We start from the raw sequence: 17,445 nt of genomic DNA, 5'->3' as shown, positions 1-17,445 counted from the left end.
ATTTTTGCTACTCCATCTTTGTTCCTCAGCAGCTCTGGGCAGATGACGGTGAACTGTGCAGCTACAACGTAACCAGGTTTTAAAGCTTTGTCCTCGCGCCGGTGGGCCCAATGCGGTAACCGGCCCTGAGCAGCACCCGCCGCCTCTTTCACGGGGCGGGGCCACCGCTTCTCTGTCCCACCGCCCGCGGCGGAGCCGCCTCTGGCCCCGGGAGAGCGGCGGGGGCGGGGCCGGCGGGAGGCACGGGCCCTGCCCCCGATGCACGGCTCGGCTCGGCTCGGCCCCGCTCCGCTCGGCTCTGCACGGCTCGGCTCCACTCGGTTCGGCCCCGCCCCACCCCGCGGGCGGTCACTGCGGCGCAGTCGCGGCGCCGCCATCGCGGGCAGATGCAGGCGATCAAGTGTGTGGTGGTGGGCGACGGGTGAGTGCGGGAGGGGCCGTCCCGGCCGCGCCCCGGCCCCCGCAGCCCCGCACCAAACGGGCCCGGCGGCGCCGAGGGAAGGAGGGAGGGCTGGCCCGGGCCTGCGTCCCGGGAGAGCTGCTCCGCCGGCGGGAGGCCCCGCGTCAGGCGGCGAGGCTCGGTCCGGCCTGGATTGACGAGGGCGTGGCTCGGGTGGGGCTGGGCCGGGGGCGGCGGGAGCGGGGCCGGCGGGAGACTGGGGCCTTGCCGCGGCCCGCGCAACCCTGCCCTGCTCCTTTCATAGTTCATGAACTTGGGTGCTGCCTGGGTAGCAAACAGGCTTCTCTTGGGTTTTACATCTGCCTCCTTGTTGTTTTATTTAGGTGCCGGTATTTCGCTATTTTTCACTGTACGTGCTTGATTCATGACAGAGTCCTCCCGAAAATCTTGATGTTTGCAGGTTTCGTATGTCCTTTTGTTGATCCGAGGAGAAATGCATTGCTCTTTCTGATTTCACCATGTGCTCCTTGTCACCCTTTTTGCTTTTTTCTTTAGGCTCTTCCTAGATGCCTTTTTCTGGGAACACATCTGCCTGCAAGATGCAGGCATGCACTAGATTTATGCTGCTTTGTAACTTTCCTAGCTCATCGTGCGTATTTTTCTTCACAATTCCAGTTTACTTTTCTGATCACATCAGCAAGAACAGAGCTGAGGTACTCAGACCTAAATGTGAACTGGTCTTAGGCAGGGACTGGACTTCCCCTTTCTCGTGTGTGCCACCCCCTCAAATACATGTTTGTGGTGAGGCCTTCCAGGTTCCAGCCTGTGTGGGGGCTAAAGAAGGGAGTAGGAGAAAGCCAGCCACCCAAACAACACAGCCTTATTGCAGCGGGGAGAGGAATGACTGGGAGCAGAGGATGTTGGAAAGGGAGTTCAGCTGAAGGTTTGCTGTCTTGTGTTTTGCCTTAAGACCAAGTCAACAGTGCAGATAAATGAAGTTGGAAACACATAGATACACAGTTTTTGTGAATTACAAGCTTCCCTGTTTGGTGGGAGAGAGAAGTCAGTTCAGGAGAAAAGTTGGACGAGTCAGCAGACAGAACTTCTCTCTTCTCAGACCGAGGGGACCTAATCCAGAGGAGAAGTTGTAATAGTGGTCCGTCGTCTCTGTGCTTTCTGTCATCCTGGTGTGTGCAGGAGACTGTCGACTCTGTTCCTCTCGTCTGACGTCTTTTCTTACGTCAGTCTGGTTGCAGAATTGGGTAGGGGATACCCAACTCTGTTAGCTATTCAGCTTCACCCAGGCACCTCACAGCCAGCTTTCCCTGGCATTGGCACTCACGATCTTTTTCTGGAAGGTTGTCTGCAGTTCACAACTTTCTCGATGGTAAAGAGGTTGCTCACACTGCTGGTACTCCTCCATTCTTACAGCGAAGCTTTCCATTAGGAAATCTGCAGGACTGGTTAAAGTCTGTATGCTTACGCTATTGCCAGCCAGGCCTGGCCTGGCCCTTGCCAGCTGCCACTGCTGGGCTGACCAGTCCTGCCAACCTCCAACAAAGCCCTGAGCTGGTATTTTCATCCTTCTTCGCTAATCTTTTTCCAAACCTTCAGTGGTCAGTTTTAAAGTCCAGTATTGTTTATGGATACTTATTTTTTTCCCCTTTGTATTTATTGATAGTGAATTCCTATCTGAGGAGCTTGCAGAATTCTGCATTCTTGTGTGTTTTTTAACCTCACTGTTTTTCCATTTTGCTGAATTACTATGCATCTGTTGAGCCTAGCACACAACCCTAATTTATTGCCTCTCTTGGTTCATGAAACAACTATATTTTGACTGATGTCTTGCTGAGGGCTGAATGGGTAGGGAAAAGGAGTGGGAGAGAGTAGGGTCAGGAAGTGCTCGGGCAAGGTGCACCTTTTGAGTTCAGGCCGTGTCTGTGACAACTAGGGAGTTTTAGCCTGCAACAGGTTTGTTTTCTCACACGGTAACTTTTTATCTAACCTTGTGTTTTCCGTGGGGGAAGGGTGAGTTTTACTGCCTTAATGCTCCGTGCTGTACCCTTCTTTATGCTTGTCACTCTTACCCTCTGCAGAGCTGTAGGGAAGACCTGCTTGCTGATCAGTTACACCACAAATGCCTTTCCTGGAGAATACATTCCCACCGTGTAAGTAATGGCCTTGGGCTTCAGTTGCTTTTTGATTCGTATGCACGTGTGTGTAAAAGTTGGGTTTGTATGTGAGGAGGTGGCTGTTGCAAATCAGACTATGAACTTCACAGGTGAGGATGATGCTGTGGCTTTGTGTGTGAGGAAGGCATATTGTCCCCACTGGAACTGTGCTGCAATATCCTTTCCTGATTCACTGCCCCTTTGAATTCCGTATAGAGATTTGAAGGTCACCACAAAATTGTCACTGATGGGGACTCCTCCTTGGCAGGTTCGATAATTATTCTGCCAATGTGATGGTAGATGGAAAGCCAGTGAACCTGGGCCTCTGGGATACAGCAGGGCAAGAAGACTATGACCGACTGCGGCCACTTTCCTACCCACAAACGGTGAGTGCTGGGCTTGGACTGGCTTGTGGCTGCTCCCTCTCAGAGACAGGGAGGCATCCAAGGACAGGCATGCTTCTTCCCTTTGAGGAAAGTCTGAGTTCTTGCAGCTGCACCCATAATTCGGTTGTTTAAGAAGTATCACATCTGATTTTTCCTAAGAGATTGTCCTTTTCTAGTCCCTGCTTTGTAATGGTCTTTGAAGAGTTATGGGTGCCCCAGGGAGGCTCAAGTAAAAGGAATGCTGTAGGGCTGCTGTGCAAGTGTAGCCAGTTCCATATTCCCATTCTCTCTCAGCAGGACAGATCCCTGGCTGCACTAGGAGTGTTTCTGGGTGTAGCAGTTCCTACGCAGCTGTGCTGCTGGTGAAACCCTTAGCGCTGTTAAGATGTTTGAGGCCTCAGGCTCTTAACATGCAGAGCCCAGCACTGTGGAAAAAGATGTAATCATACACTCAAGGTCTATTCCTTCCCTCTCTGAATTAGTTTAACACCCTTAATGGGGAAGAATTTCTTAAAGCCACAGCAGTCCTTGCTTGTGGAAGGAGGTTGTCCTTTCTCAGGCTCCCTCTGCAGCCTCCCTCCACTGTCTCTAGCTTTTTCTTTCTGCACAGCTGACCCTCTTGTTTCTGCACAGGATGTTTTCTTGATCTGCTTCTCCCTTGTGAGTCCAGCCTCCTTTGAGAATGTCAGAGCTAAGGTAAAGTATTCTCCTCCTGGGTGAAACAGTAGAAGGGAAGAACTAGTGACACTCCCTGCCCCACCCAGCACCACACCCTACAAGCCCAAAACTTCAAGCAGTAATGTTTTGGTGAGGGAAAATCATAGTCTGCAGGTTTTAAGCAGGGCCTACTTTTTATTCATTACTTTTTTGGCTAAGTTACTGCCTTTCTGAATCTGTGTTTTAAGATAAGGGATGTCTTAGAAGCTAAAATAGAGTTAAGGGCAGCGCTGTGTGCAGAGTTAGCTGGCAATGTCTGTCATGATTCTTTGTTTCGGTGCCTTCATTATTACATCTGCACTAGTCTCTTTTTGCAGAGCATATTAGAACTGTAGGCAGCAGTATCCTGTTCAGGTGTTGCCACCATGTCAGTAGTAAACCTCTCGTTGCCAATAGTAGGAATGCATCCTCATGGTTATGGCCACTCATGTAACTACTTCTCTTATCATGCCTCTCTGTTTCAGTGGTACCCTGAGGTCCGACACCATTGCCCAAATACACCTATTATCCTGGTGGGCACCAAGCTGGACTTGAGGGATGATAAGGACACCATTGAAAGGTTACGTGATAAGAAACTGGCCCCCATCACCTATCCCCAAGGCTTGGCCATGGCTCGGGAGATCGGTGAGTCTCATGAGCAGATGTCGGTGGCACTGAACTTTGTGAGGGGGTGAGGGACAGCGTATGGTGGTAGAACTGGAGTGGTTGAGCTGGAGCTCTCTTTCCCCAGGGTCGGTAAAGTACCTCGAATGCTCTGCCCTGACACAGCGGGGCTTGAAGACGGTGTTTGATGAAGCCATCCGGGCTGTGCTCTGCCCACCGCCTGTGAAGAAGCCTGGCAAAAAGTGTACCATGTTTTGAGGGCTGTGGCCTAGGTGTTGGCTCAGCATGCTGTCATCCTCTGACAGATTGCATATTAAGCTGGGTGTTTCTGAAGGGGGCTGGGATGTGTAGGGCCCTTCATCATGTACGAAGTCAGTGTTTTTTAAATGTCTCTTTGATTTAACGTCAGTGTTGATGTGAAGGGGCAGTGGGGGCAGGAGACCAGCTGGGGACTATACAGCCCCCAGGGGAGGTACAACAGGGAAGGCAAGGTAGCTCCTTCGGGCAACAGGCTGTTTTGGCTCTCCTGAACTCCAAGTGGAAGGGGCTGAGACATCCATCCTGTTCTGGAAACACCTGTTTTCAACCTGCAGGTGAAACAGGTGGTGAAGATCCTGGTGGGAGCGGGGAGGGAGCTGATTTCAATGGTGCTGAAAGACAAGAATAGCTGGGAGGGTGGTAGAGTCTCCTTGCCCAGCCTGCTGTGGCTAACAGTTAACAAACTGGTGCTCTAGCAGAATGTTCCTGAGACTGTTAAAGAAATCATAACCAGCCCTGGAAGGGGTCAACGTAAATGAGAAGCTGAAAAACTAATCATTAGGTGCTTTATTGGGTACTAGCCAAACTCTGTGAGTGAAACAGCTCTGTGCAATCAATGCATTTGCCTTTTTGTGTGCACACCCTAGGACAGCAAGGTGCTGCTCCCCCCCATTAGTCTTTAGCAGGGCCTCCCCCCAAAATCCAGTCTCTGCAGAGCAGGGCTGGGGTTGTTGCCTCTATTTTTTTTTTTCTACTAAAGACAGCAAAGGAAGCAATGAGGAGTCTGCTAACTTCTTTCCCTTCCCACTGAAAATACAGACAGACTCTGTGGATTTGGATGGAACAGGGAGAGCTTCTGAAGGGTTGTGGGGGGGGAACAGGGTTGGAAGAGAGGTCCAATTTCTAATCATCATGTAGAGTGACAAGATAAAACCTTATTTGGTGCAATAAACATTCTCCATGAAGGCGTATGTGAGCTTTATTATATAGCAGCCTTGCAAAGCTGATTTTCTGCCTCACCTCTAATACAGTCTTCAGCCCTGCTGCCCCTCCAGCAAGAGGTCTGTGTCATTGTTTACAATCCATTGTTTACTATCCAGTTTACATCTATGCAGTACTCATATGTAAACTGAGGCCAGGTGTGAAATGCAGGTGTCATCTTAGGAGACAAGAAAGCCCCCGTCGATCATCAGTGAGCTGCCAGTTGTCATAGCACTCTTGTCACTCAGCAGGAAGAGAATGCTGTTCACCACATCATCCACCTCTGCAATCAAACACAGAGAACATCTGATGGCCACCTCAAATTGTACCAGAAAAACAAGCACCTAAAAAGGTCTGCCTTTGACCTCTACAGGTAATTAGAGCAGGAAAGTGTTTCTGCCTTCAAACTGTGCTTGATGAAGTGTCCAGGACAGTGTGGCTGAAAGCTGGACATCAAAGTGTCCTTGTGATCAAATGATGCTTAGGTCACAGCAAACACCCAGTCAGGTTTATGAGCAATAGGCTAAGTTCATTTCACTTGTCCCAAGATGAGGAGGCTGTAGAAGCAAGAAGGAGGGTTGATTCTCACCCTGTCCTGATCAAATACTTCAGGAGTTCAGCCAAAATGCACTCAGCAGAGCTGTCACTTGGCCCAAAAATCAGCAAAGTACTTCTGGCTCTGATGTCAGTGAGAAGGAAGGCTTGGAGAAAACACAAGAGCACAGCCTGGGAGCAGACCTACATCACTGACCTGCGAACTTTCCCAGGGGAATCCGATTAATCATGGCAGCAGCTTTCTGAGGATCACTCCAGTTAATTCTCCCCATGTCAGTCATAACCACAGTGGGGTTCACAGTGTTCACCCTAATCTGGGACCAGGAGGAACAAACAAGCTAACCCAACTGCTGTGGTTGTGCTCAGGTTCAGCTTTCACACTTTTTTCTCACAGACTCCTACCTTGTGGGGTCCCAGTTCCATTGCCATTACTCTGCTCAGCATATCCAAAGCACTTTTTGTGGAACCTTTAAGAGAAGGGAAGAACAGGAGGTATTTAACTACATAGCACCTGGTCTGGAACACGCGGGTATTCCACTACCCAGAACTGGCAGCGGGCAGCTTGGTGACTATGGGTCTTCAGCTGATCAAAACTGAGAGGGGCACTGCTAAAGCTGCACACACTTACAGTAAACAGCATGATCCCTCAGTGCACGCTTTGATGCCTGGCTGGAGACATTCACAATAGCCCCTGCCACCTGCTGTGCAATCATCTGTCGAGCAACTATCTGGGAGGGGGTAGGAGAGAAAAAAAAGAGGAATGTCAGAATCCTAAAAAGAGAAATCATTACTTCACTCCACAGGACTCTCACTGGGCTAGTATGGTAGACCAAAGAACAAAAACGTCTGGAGGAAGCAAGTCCTCACTGCCTCCTGCTTACAAGAGAGTCAAAGCAAGAGCCCGTGAAGGGGCTGTACATGTAGGTTGTCGGGTTGACTTTGGACTGCAGTCCTTTCAGCCCCGACAGTGGACACATATCCCTGCTATGTACAACAATTTAGTCACTGCTTTTCATGGAGGCAGCTGCAGCAACTGTTCTTCCTCACCTGGGAAACATGAAGCACAGCCCCAAAATTCACATCAAGAGACCTACAAATAAATCAAATTTAAGTTACAGAGTGGTTGTAGCCCAGCCCAGAGAACTGTTTTGGGAGGCAGCAAAGGACAAGTGCTGCTGGTCTCTTGGAAACACTGGTGATAGTCTAGGACATGGACAGAAATGCAAAGTGTAGGAGGAGCCAGAATGGTCAGGTGTGAATGCAATGCACTTTCCATTGGCTGCAAGCCTGTCAGCGTGTGGGGAGGTGCAGGCATCAGGGCACATTTTGAACAGGACTCTGCTCTTACACAGCCTAATGGAATTCCTGTGTCAAAGTTAGAGCCCTGGGTGTGAGCCAGGGCAGATGACTCTTAGGTCAAGCAAACCCTTCACATAGATTTATACAGCAAAGCTGCTGTAATAGAGGCAGCATTTCTTCTGTTTGCTACATTGTGCTTCCTTAGTCAGGCTTCCGCCTGCCACTTCTGCTGATTGATCTTAGTAGAATCTATACATTTTATGTTCTAGTCACAAACCTTTATTATAGATTCTCAACAGCCATTTTCAACATAGGGACACAGCATGACCCAGTTTCTCAGAAGGACGTGGACTCAACATAGCCTGTATCCTAAAGCATACTCACAACAAAACTACAGAGCTTTTCAGAGAAAAAAGATGTCATGTTATTGTAGTTAGCAAATTTAATTTCCCACCGTGACTGGTTTTTGCTTCCTTACCTGGCTTTGTTGTCCCTATTTCTGAATTGTCTTAGCAACAACTACCTTTCAATTTAACCAAGCTGGAACTAGACTGGAAGCTCTGAGCTTGATGAGCAGCAAAGGCACTCTCCTCCCGTGCCAGTGGGATGGTTGGGTGCAGCCCACCATTCTGGAGGTGACACTGTAGGTTCTGGCTACTTACAAATGGATGTAAGAGCCAGTGCTTGGTTTCCTTTTGCTGTTTAAGGAGTGAAAGGTGATGTTATAAAAAATGAAAAGACAGTAAAGAAAAAGGACATACGCAGTAACAAATCGACCAACACGGGGCATTGCTAAAAGTGTGCATGTCAGCCTGTCTGGTGTCTGTGCATCAGCTGCTGTCTTTGTTCTTTCCAGCTACTTCCCCTCTAATAACACCCTTTTCTGGAAAGCTCTGCCGCCGTTTTTGACGTTCACAGCTTTGGGACGCCGTGGCGGGCATACTCGGCCCCAGAGCTTCCCGTGGAGCTGCGGTCACGTGCGGGAGCCGCCAGGGAGGCCGGGGCCGAACACTCACCGCTGCAGGGCCGACCGCGTCACCTCCAGGAACGGCTGCAGCTCCGCCACCGCCGCGTTGTTAACCAGCAGCTCGAACGGCCCCGCCGCGCCCACCGCCGCCTCCACAGCCTCCCAGTCAGCCAAGTCCAGGCAAAGGGTCTCGATGCCCGGGCACTGTGGCGAGGGCGGCCGCCGTGGGCGGGAAGCCGCGAGGGAGCCCGGGGGGCCGGTGCGGGGTTATTGGGGCGGGGGAGGGGGGCAGGAGGAGGGGGTCCGGTACCTCCCGCGTGAGGCTCTCCAAGTCCGCCGCCGTTCGGCTCAGCGCGGTCACGCGGGCCCCGGCCCTGCTCAGCGCCACGGCCACGGCGCGACCGATCCCTGGGGGGAGACGGCGTCAGACTCGCCCCGGCCCGACCCCCGACCCCGGCCCTCCGCCCGCGGTAACCTTTGCCGGCCCCAGTCACCAGGGCCCTCCGACCGCGGAAGCTGAGATACGACTCCATGGCTCGGCTGGACTGTGGCCGGGGCAGAGTCCGGGGGCGGGGCGACCCGACAGGGCGGGAGAGCAGCGCGATCTTTCCTCGCCTCCGGGGCCGGACGCTGCCCGTCGTCCAGGGAACGCAGCACGAAGCCGTCTCCAGGCGCATCCAGCAAGACGCACACAGAGGTGAAGTTTCTTGGCTCTCACTCTTGACAGGACTAGCTTTGAGCGACCACAGCAACCCAGGCTGATGAAAAAGACCTGCCAGCTCTGCCCCCTCGAAGTTGCTGATGAAGATGACAGCTAAAATCCTCATTATCTCAATTCTTTGAGTATACTTTGTTAATCAGCATCTGCAAGGATTCTTCTCATTCTTATCTGTTCTCCACATCCCAGTCATCGAGCTTACTTGCTTTTTGGCCCTTGGCGTCACACGAGCCTGACAGGAGGGTGTAGTTTTCTGGATTAGTGGGTTTATGGTCCATTTTTGAAACAGAGCACATGTGAAGAAATATGAAAGAACACAGCCTTTCACATATTTAAATATTTATTTTATAGAATCACTTTGTGTATGAAAAAGTAGTTTGATGAAAAAGCTGCATCGTGATAGATCCACACAGCTTACTGTAATCTCAAGAAACCTTGGAACGGGCCTGAACACACTGAACAGTTTCCTATTGCCCTGCAAGAGAACACGGTCCTTTTTAAGTTCCATACACACCGTCCCAGCTTTGAGGGCACTGTCTCTTTGGCACACCTAGTGTGACCTGTAACCACAATGTGAAACTTCTACCGTTTAGTTTTGCTGCCATCAATATAAAGTGTTGTAATTTTTTAACTGCAGTTTGCCACAATTGCTGCCCAGTCCATGCTGTCTGTGTCATCTTACAAGAGGCTGCTTCCAGTGGAAGGGGAAGAAAAGTTCCAACAGAAGAGTTCAGAAGAAGTGCTTGAAGACAAAATCACCTCAAGAGCTCCCAAAGTTTCACAGTTTTCTGCTACAGGATTTTAAAACCAAGAACCTAACAAGTGTTTTAAAAAAAATTATATGGATACCAGGAATCTCCAGAACTATTAATGACAAATCATTAAACCACAGGATGCCTCACTTCTAGTTAGCAGAAGACCTAATAAAGAGGTAGAACCTGCTATTCCATAAATCCTCCTCTGTGACAGGCACAGCTGTAACACTGACAGCCCATTAGGGAACAGCCAGTGTGCTAGCTGGGCTTTGATCCCTGCAGCATTCTTATTTCTATACCTCATAGTCACCTTAGTACACATGGCAGAAAGGAGAAATACAAGAATGAGCTGCAGGACTGTGTAAGTAGCAGTCAGCTTGTTTGCTCCTCAGTGGAGCTAACTAAAATCATGCAAAGAAGGCAATGTACTGAGGTAAACACGGAAAGGTTTGTTAAAATGCAGGGAACATGGTATATTTTAGGAGGCTGACACCTGTGCTAAGTGGCATACTTGAATACACTACAGGCATTTGCCAGGTTAAGTAAGTACCTGAAGCCCACAGTACAGCTGAGCACAGCCATTTACAAACCTGAAACTTCTGCTAGGTCCACAATCAAGCCAGTAATCACAGTTCCAGATCATACAATGGCATTCTATTATCCTTCCCTTAATTTGGCCTCAAACTCTAGCATTAAACCAGAAAGTATTTTTTGAAGAGTCTGCAAGAGTAAACAGTGGTTTTGAAAAGTTTGTTTTTTTTTTTTTTATGGTATTCTCCAGGTCAGATAAGGTTTGCACATGGCCAAAGTCTGGGCTAACAAAAAAGTAGACATATGGTGCCCCATTCATTCCACTTTCAAAACTAAATTTACTTTCTTTAAAAAGCAGCAGCAGATGATACTGCTAGAGCACTGAACTGCTTGTGAGTGTGCAGTCTCCTTTTAGTAACTGCATGAACTATTTGTTGAAATATTAAGGAGTAAAAACAAACAGTGATCTTTATGGTAATTAAAAGATTATCTGAAGAAGCTGGAGTAACCATGGTCATACAATTAAAGGTCCTCAAATGATACCATCAAAACCTTCCTCAGTGCACTGCAGCTATCTAGCATTCCTCCCCCCATCACACAGCTTCAGAAACAGGGTGTGTTTTGCCAGCAAAAGCTTCTCCAGCTCATGCGACAACTACTGGCCAAGTGGGAGGAACAATTACCATCTTGTCAGGCAAATATTTCTTCAATATCAAATATCAAGAGAATAGATCATACTCATCAACCATTGCAAATCAGCTGGCATGTGAGCCAGGTCTGACAATTACCTCCACAGGAGGTACACATGGATGACGGGAGAATGTGCATTGTAAGCAACTTGTCCAGTCCCGAGTAAGCTTACCCTCACACAGGGTTTTCCCATGACAAAGGCTTTCAGCCTTGTTTACCCTAGTAATTCCAGGATTTCTGTATTCTGGCCCACTGGAGTTTTAATCTGGCAGGCCACAGAAGCCCTTAAGTAATTCTGTTCCCAAGAAAGATGACTGAAAACTTTGCCTCTCTTGTCACCATGGGGACTACAGTCTGCTCTAGCACTCCAGCTTCAAGACAGTGGCTTCTAAAAACCCCTAAGGGTAGTAAGAACAGTCTCACTCCCAGTACTGTATTTACCTCAGATGTGCCCAAGCACAGGTTCACATGACATCAGATGAAAGTGTAAAGTGACTCATACACACAGGACTGTGGTCATCTTATGAAGAGCCACTAGACAAAAGAACAAAGATTCTTCTTGGAATGTCCCAGGCTGCAGCTGAACAAACCACATCTGACTGCTTTTCTAAACAGAAACTGTCTACCTCCTTTGTAGATACCACTGGTTGTCTCCCAGAAGAATAAAACCACCAAAAAACTCCACAACTCCTGTCTTATGCAAACTAGCTAAGACATAGGTGTCAGTGGCTGGTCAAGAATTATGACATCTTCTTAGCAGGGCACCAAATAGTGTCAGGATAAAGCAGACAATGGACAGATTTAAATCTATATTGGAAAAAAAAAAAAAAAGACAGCATTAGATTGGAATTCTCCATACACAGAACATACTAGCATTGAATGTGCAGCAGTCTGACGGAGCAGAGGGTGGGTTTACCTGCTTTTGGCACAGTAACAAGAGCTGACATGAGAAAATAACCCCATTAGTGGGTCTGATCATCTTACAGATGACAAACATGAACAAGGTAGGGAGATCTTGTTTTGGAAGTGGACACTTACCGGGTTGGATCTTGCTGAAGGCCAAACACTCCTCCCACACTCACGACATTGTGTTTGTTCTCAGGGTCACCGTAACTCAGGGTTACCTGTAAAAATAAGTAAGTATTCAGAACTTTTAACACTAAGGCAGAAAACCAGAGTGGAAACAGCAGGGTGTGAATGTGGTACCAAGAAAGTCTCCAAAGATGCTGTCTAATCTGAACATGGATCACATTTGGAGGACAGCAGTTAGTTCTGATGTAAGGAATGTTGGTGCTGAATGGCACTAATGGCAATGGGGGAGAATACACAGAAGATCTGAAACTTGCATTGCCCTGAAGAACAAGATGAGTTTGAATTGTAAGCTTTGTAAGGACATTAATCCTGCTACTGTCTGTACCTTCGCTAAATAATACGTTCATCCTCACCAGACATTGCCTGAAGTCTGCAATAGCAATGTTTTAGCACAGGGGAAAAATATAAACATTTGCATGTTAAATGGCATGGAAAGGATTGTCATGTTTCAAATCTGGAACAAAATTTAGATCTTTGGAACACCCAATGAGTGCTGTTCCTCCACACAAGCACTGCATTAAGAATTTTTCAGGTGTCAGGTACAAGAAGACTTATGTTTTCTTTATAATTGTACATTTCCTGGGTTTTGGGGTAGCTGTCATCATCTCATGGAACCAATGATCATCAGTGAAACAATGTATTCATGCTACAGTCACATTCACTAAGATGAAGGAGATGACATCACGGTGGAATCTGGCCCCAAGCGTACATTTCTGCTGCCTAATACAATTGCCAGAAAAATATAACCACGCAGCGTTGCAGGGGCAAAACCACACTCCTGTTTACTTAGGGTGCCAAGCAATGTGATGCAGGCAACGCTGCTGGATGGCCTTGTGGCTCCATCTGCTGCCCAAGAGGTAAAATGTATCCCAGCAATTAAAAAGTAACTTGATTTTTCAGAAGCAACTTTAAGTTTCTTGAGATTCAGACAAATTATTCTTAAAAATGATCAAACATTTAATTATGTCTTAGCTATTGAATAAGTACTTACTATAGCTGCCTTTTTGAACAGCATTAATTAAGACTGAAACTTTGTTAGGCAAAACAAGGAAGACTATTTAGCAAACTTTTACACTTTCTGCTACTGCTACATGCAAAAAGTCAGGGTTTAGAAGGAGATGGGGAACACCCTACTTAGGCTTCATGTAGCAGAATGTGTCCCCAAAGGAGGGGACAGCTATATGACCAGTTGGCTAGGGTGAAAGTGCGCTTTTTACCTAAATGAAGGAATTAAGCAGGACACAGCTCTGAGTGAGTCTGTAGATATCCTTCTTTGCTGAAGAGTGCTAAGTCTATGCAGAGTATTCTTTCTGATCCGACTAAGGTGTATTTATAAGGATGGGACATGAGGTGTAGTCCTACCTGCTGCAGTACAGACTCGCCTTGTAGTCTCTGCAGATTTTCCAGGTGGGAATGGAACAACGGGCTGTGTAGCAGCTTTACCTCCAGCAGCCCTTCGATGATGTAGCCAATAGTGCAGTCATCGGGAAGACGCACTCTTTCTGCAGTACTGATGAAATTGCCCAGGCTGTGACAGAGAGCATAGGAGACAAGCCAAAATATGTTTTAAAGCCTCCCAAACATGTATTGATGGAGCTCAGCTAGGAACAGTGCTTACCTGGCCCAGGGACTCATCTTCAGGGCAAGACCTCGGCTGATACAGAACCCAGCTCCACCTGTGGCAAACCAGAATTTCACAGTTGTCTTCTGAAGAGCAAAAAGAAAAAACACACAATAGTTACTGATAATCAGCTTTTTCCATTTGGCTGCGCAGGGAAGGGAACTCAAGGTTCTATCTGATATCACATAATACATCTGAGTCAGAACAAGGCTACAGATGAATCCCGATTTGTTTAGGCTGCTGAAAGTGCAGCTAGCTGTTCTCTCAAATGAAACTATCTTGAAACAGCCAGCAGGTGAACCATCAAATGACCCTAAGGGAGTTATGGAAAACGATAGCCCCACTTCTACCCAATTCCATCTGTCCCCTGTTCATTTTAACTAAGAGTCATAGCCAGCTCAGTGTTACTGAGGATATCAAAGGTGATCCATATATATTGGCTCCATGTCCGAGGAGACTACTTTGTTGTGCAGAGTCTTCCCTAACAAGCTGCTTTATTATAACTGACTTTCTGGCCAGTGGATTGATATATCTTTAGAACTGCCAGTGTAGGCAACCTGATTAGGACTTTTTCCTTAGCACATGTATCTTGTGATTGAGATATGTTTGCTTCCAGTTCTTGAAAACTTAGCAACCACTTTATATTGGAAATGTTTTATCTATCCAGAAAGCTTTTGTCACGCCTCTCAGGTTGGTTCAAGATGATGACAATGTGTGTGATACTGCACCCAAAACAAATAAAAAACCCCTTGAACTCCCACCCAAACTCCCAAGCCCTAAAACAAGGAACACTGCCCCCAGAGCCACTAAAGGAAAAATAACAGTCAAGGTGGGGAGGTCCTGCTAAGCTCAGAATGAGGCAGATCACAGCATACATGAATAAAGGAACAGAAACAGCAATCCAGGAGACAGCCTCCATTGTGCATACATATGCATACAACATCGGAGTGAAGGTGCATTTAACCCAGCACCCTGCCTCTGAAAATGACCATCACCAGGTTCATTTCTTGCAGACTAAATCACTTGGGTTTATGGGGGAATCCTATGAATTTTCAAGGTTTTAAAGGCTCAGAAGGTTGGGATGTCTCTCAGACAAACTGCAAAGTTTGCTTACTGATCCATCACTTTGGACATGGTCAGCTGCTTCGATGGGATGGTCCAGGCTCGGTCGCCCCACATAGACGTCCTGGCTATGTGAGAAGGCAGACAAGAGATGCAGGAGAGTCCGAGGGTTCACGTAGTTGTCATCATCCACATGGCAAAACCATCTTCAAACAAAACAAAGCAAGAAGCCATAGGGACAAAGAAATGAATTACAGGTTTACAACTGAGTCTTAAGTCTTTCAGGCTTGGAGCAGAAAGTATTTCTTGTTGTCCCAAATTACAGAATGGGAAAGATGAAAGCACCCACAGATGCTAAGTCTGCAAAGAAGCTGAAATCAATAACCCCTTTAGATTATAATCCTTTCCACCTTTCAGAAAATGCTTGTTTATAAACACTGCTTCATGCTGTGCTCCCTTTCTTCCCCTCATCCCTACATTTCAGCTAATACTGCATTCCTTACTGGAACAGAGATGGTTACTCAAGTTTCCTGTAAGCACAGAACTGGAAGAAACAAAGTCAATCAGAACAATGTGTTTCACTTACTTTTGCCCAGATTCCAGGAATTTATCATATTCCACAGACATCTTGCAGCAGAGAGCTTGCCGGGTATGGACAGCGGAACAGTTGGTGTTGATCATATGATCCCCTAGAAGAATAAAGATCAGCCCTTTCAGGTTTGAGAAGCATGCATAGTCAAAAAAAGACTACAAAAGAAGTGCACATTTGGCACTAGTACTGTACATCTGAGGTGCACATGGTGCACACATGGAGAAGAAACTGCAGGACAGGCAGGGCTCACAGGTTATCCATCTGGCCTGCAAGCTGCAGAGGTCATAAAATTGTGTGAGTGCATAAAAACAAGTGAGGGTATATAAATAGTGTTATGAGATGTGTGCAAAGGAAATACCTACTATAACTTTGGGCCATGTAAACTTAAGCTTACTAACAAGAAGAAAGGGTGTACAAAGGTGAACCCAGTATTCTAGAAGTTCCAGGCATCTTGTCTAGGTGGCAAGTAGGGAGAAATTTTCTCCATTTTCTCCATCTTAACTTCCCTAATTGCTTGCACAGCATGAAATAGGGACTTCTATAGAAAGTATGAAAGAAGCAAAACTCAGTTATAACAGACAGTATGCACCTATGCTGCTACACAGCTCACCTGCTTTCAGGCGTAGCTCCCGATCCTCCCAGTCTGTGAATATAAACGTCTGTGGGAGACAAAAATGGTGTGTCCACGTTTAAGAACTTCAGATTCTAATTTTAAATTTGCTCTGTTTCAGTCAGAATTCGGAATGTTTTGTCTGTCTTGGTCGTTTGTTTCAGAGTATCCACTGGAATGGGGGAGGGAGTAGCAGAGAGACCCCTAGCAACTTCAACCCCTGCCTCATTTGTTACGTTCTTTCATTACAAACCAGAAGAGTGTCATTTCAATAAAGCAGCCTGTATTTTACCCTCCTTGTCTCAGGGTACAGACAACTGATTGCCAGACAGAAAGGATTTTGGTCTTTTTTGGTAGTACCTCCTTTCTCTGGCTAGGAATCATCCACAGCTGTCAAGCAGGTTAAGAAGAAAGAATGCAAGTCAGAGTGGGAAGTGGCAGGTTGTTAACACCGTCTTGTTCCAACTGCTGGACAAAATCCCATTAATATACTTGAATAGACTGAAATTCTGAAACAAGGGAACAATTTTTATGTTCTATAGAAAAACTTAGGTGGCTGAACTACTTAGTCCAAAATATCGGCTTAGATGCATCATCACCAGGAATCTTGCACTATCATGTAGCACTTTCCACAGTCACACAAGAATCAGCAAGCTATGTTTGCTTGGACTACCGATCCCATATTGCAGGCAACTGGCGTGTTCAGCAAGGAACTCTTTTGGAAGCGTGTTCACACCAACCGTTTATATAAGACGGCCTTCCACAGTCTTAGAAAGAAAGCCGCTTTTAACACAAGCAAGAAGAAACTCCGTGAGAGTGCAGCAGCTGCCCTGGAAAGCGCAGGGCCGAGGTTCCCGGCTGCCTATCCCTGCCCGCTGGCCAAGTCTCACCTGTCCCCTCGCCTGGGAGATCCAGGTTTGGAGGAGCAAGTCCAGGCGGCTCTTATGGTACTTCCTCGTGGTCTTCACCGCAATAAAGATGTCCTTCAGCTCTAGGCTCTCCCTGGCCGAGCTGCCGGCGGCCCCGAGGCGGCCCCTCCGCGAGAGCTGCGGGCTACCCGCGAGGCCTCCGCCACGGCCGCCGGCCCCGGGCCCGCCGCCCGGCGCTCCGGCAGAGCCTTCGGGGCCCGCACGGTGCTGCGGGGGCGCGCTGGGACCAGCGGCGGGCGGCGGGCGGGGCACGGCGGGGCGCTGCCCCCGCGGCAGCAGCAAGAGCAGGAAGGCGGCGGCGCCCAGAGACAGCAGGACCCCCACCCTGCGCAGCCCCAGGCAAGGACCGTTCATGCTGCAGCCCCGCGGGCCCCCGCCGCAGGGCGCGGCCACCTCATGGCCCCGCACTCTGGGACGTGGCGGTAGCCCCGCGAGGGAGCACCCGGAGATCGTCGCGCCGCCGCCGCCGCCGCGGGGCCGAGTGGGGCCGCGGCCCCTTTAAGAGCTT

General features: G+C 48.2%; 3 protein-coding genes across 6 annotated transcripts; 1 reads left to right on the top strand and 2 right to left on the bottom strand.

Annotated features, from left to right (window-relative positions):
* Positions 1-250: 250 nt before the first annotated feature.
* On the top strand, positions 251-5,500 carry RAC3 (Rac family small GTPase 3). 3 transcript variants are annotated; one of them, XM_032128688.1, is made up of 7 exons: positions 343-421; positions 784-860; positions 2,497-2,568; positions 2,840-2,957; positions 3,591-3,653; positions 4,139-4,298; positions 4,405-5,500. In XM_032128688.1, the coding sequence occupies exons 4-7, from the start codon at positions 2,865-2,867 to the stop codon at positions 4,533-4,535; spliced, it is 447 nt and encodes a 148-aa protein (XP_031984579.1). In that variant the 5' UTR covers positions 343-421; positions 784-860; positions 2,497-2,568; positions 2,840-2,864; the 3' UTR covers positions 4,536-5,500. The 3 variants fall into 3 exon arrangements, with proteins under 3 accessions (XP_031984581.1, XP_031984578.1, XP_031984579.1); XM_032128690.1 differs by lacking the exon at positions 784-860 and having other exon boundaries at positions 251-421; XM_032128687.1 differs by lacking the exon at positions 784-860 and having other exon boundaries at positions 303-400.
* Positions 5,497-9,277, bottom strand: DCXR (dicarbonyl and L-xylulose reductase). 2 transcript variants are annotated; one of them, XM_032128680.1, is made up of 8 exons: positions 8,813-9,277; positions 8,648-8,745; positions 8,387-8,541; positions 7,119-7,161; positions 6,700-6,799; positions 6,474-6,538; positions 6,268-6,385; positions 5,497-5,799 (listed from the first exon to the last, which is right to left on the bottom strand). In XM_032128680.1, exons 1-8 carry the CDS (start codon positions 9,162-9,164, stop codon positions 5,696-5,698), a joined length of 1,035 nt encoding a protein of 344 aa, XP_031984571.1. In that variant the 5' UTR covers positions 9,165-9,277; the 3' UTR covers positions 5,497-5,695. The 2 variants fall into 2 exon arrangements, with proteins under 2 accessions (XP_031984571.1, XP_031984572.1); XM_032128681.1 differs by lacking the exon at positions 6,268-6,385 and having other exon boundaries at positions 5,689-5,799.
* A 1,282-nt stretch (positions 9,278-10,559) lies between these two features.
* RFNG (RFNG O-fucosylpeptide 3-beta-N-acetylglucosaminyltransferase) lies at positions 10,560-17,443 on the bottom strand. Its single transcript, XM_032128679.1, has 8 exons — positions 16,899-17,443; positions 16,009-16,057; positions 15,393-15,495; positions 14,859-15,012; positions 13,742-13,830; positions 13,486-13,651; positions 12,070-12,155; positions 10,560-11,838 (listed from the first exon to the last, which is right to left on the bottom strand). The coding sequence occupies exons 1-8, from the start codon at positions 17,289-17,291 to the stop codon at positions 11,772-11,774; spliced, it is 1,107 nt and encodes a 368-aa protein (XP_031984570.1). The 5' UTR covers positions 17,292-17,443; the 3' UTR covers positions 10,560-11,771.
* Positions 17,444-17,445: the final 2 nt, after the last annotated feature.

Source organism: Corvus moneduloides, chromosome 19, assembly GCF_009650955.1.
Source record: "Corvus moneduloides isolate bCorMon1 chromosome 19, bCorMon1.pri, whole genome shotgun sequence".
NCBI lineage: Eukaryota > Metazoa > Chordata > Aves > Passeriformes > Corvidae > Corvus > Corvus moneduloides.
This window is presented reverse-complemented; position numbering and strand designations above follow the sequence as displayed.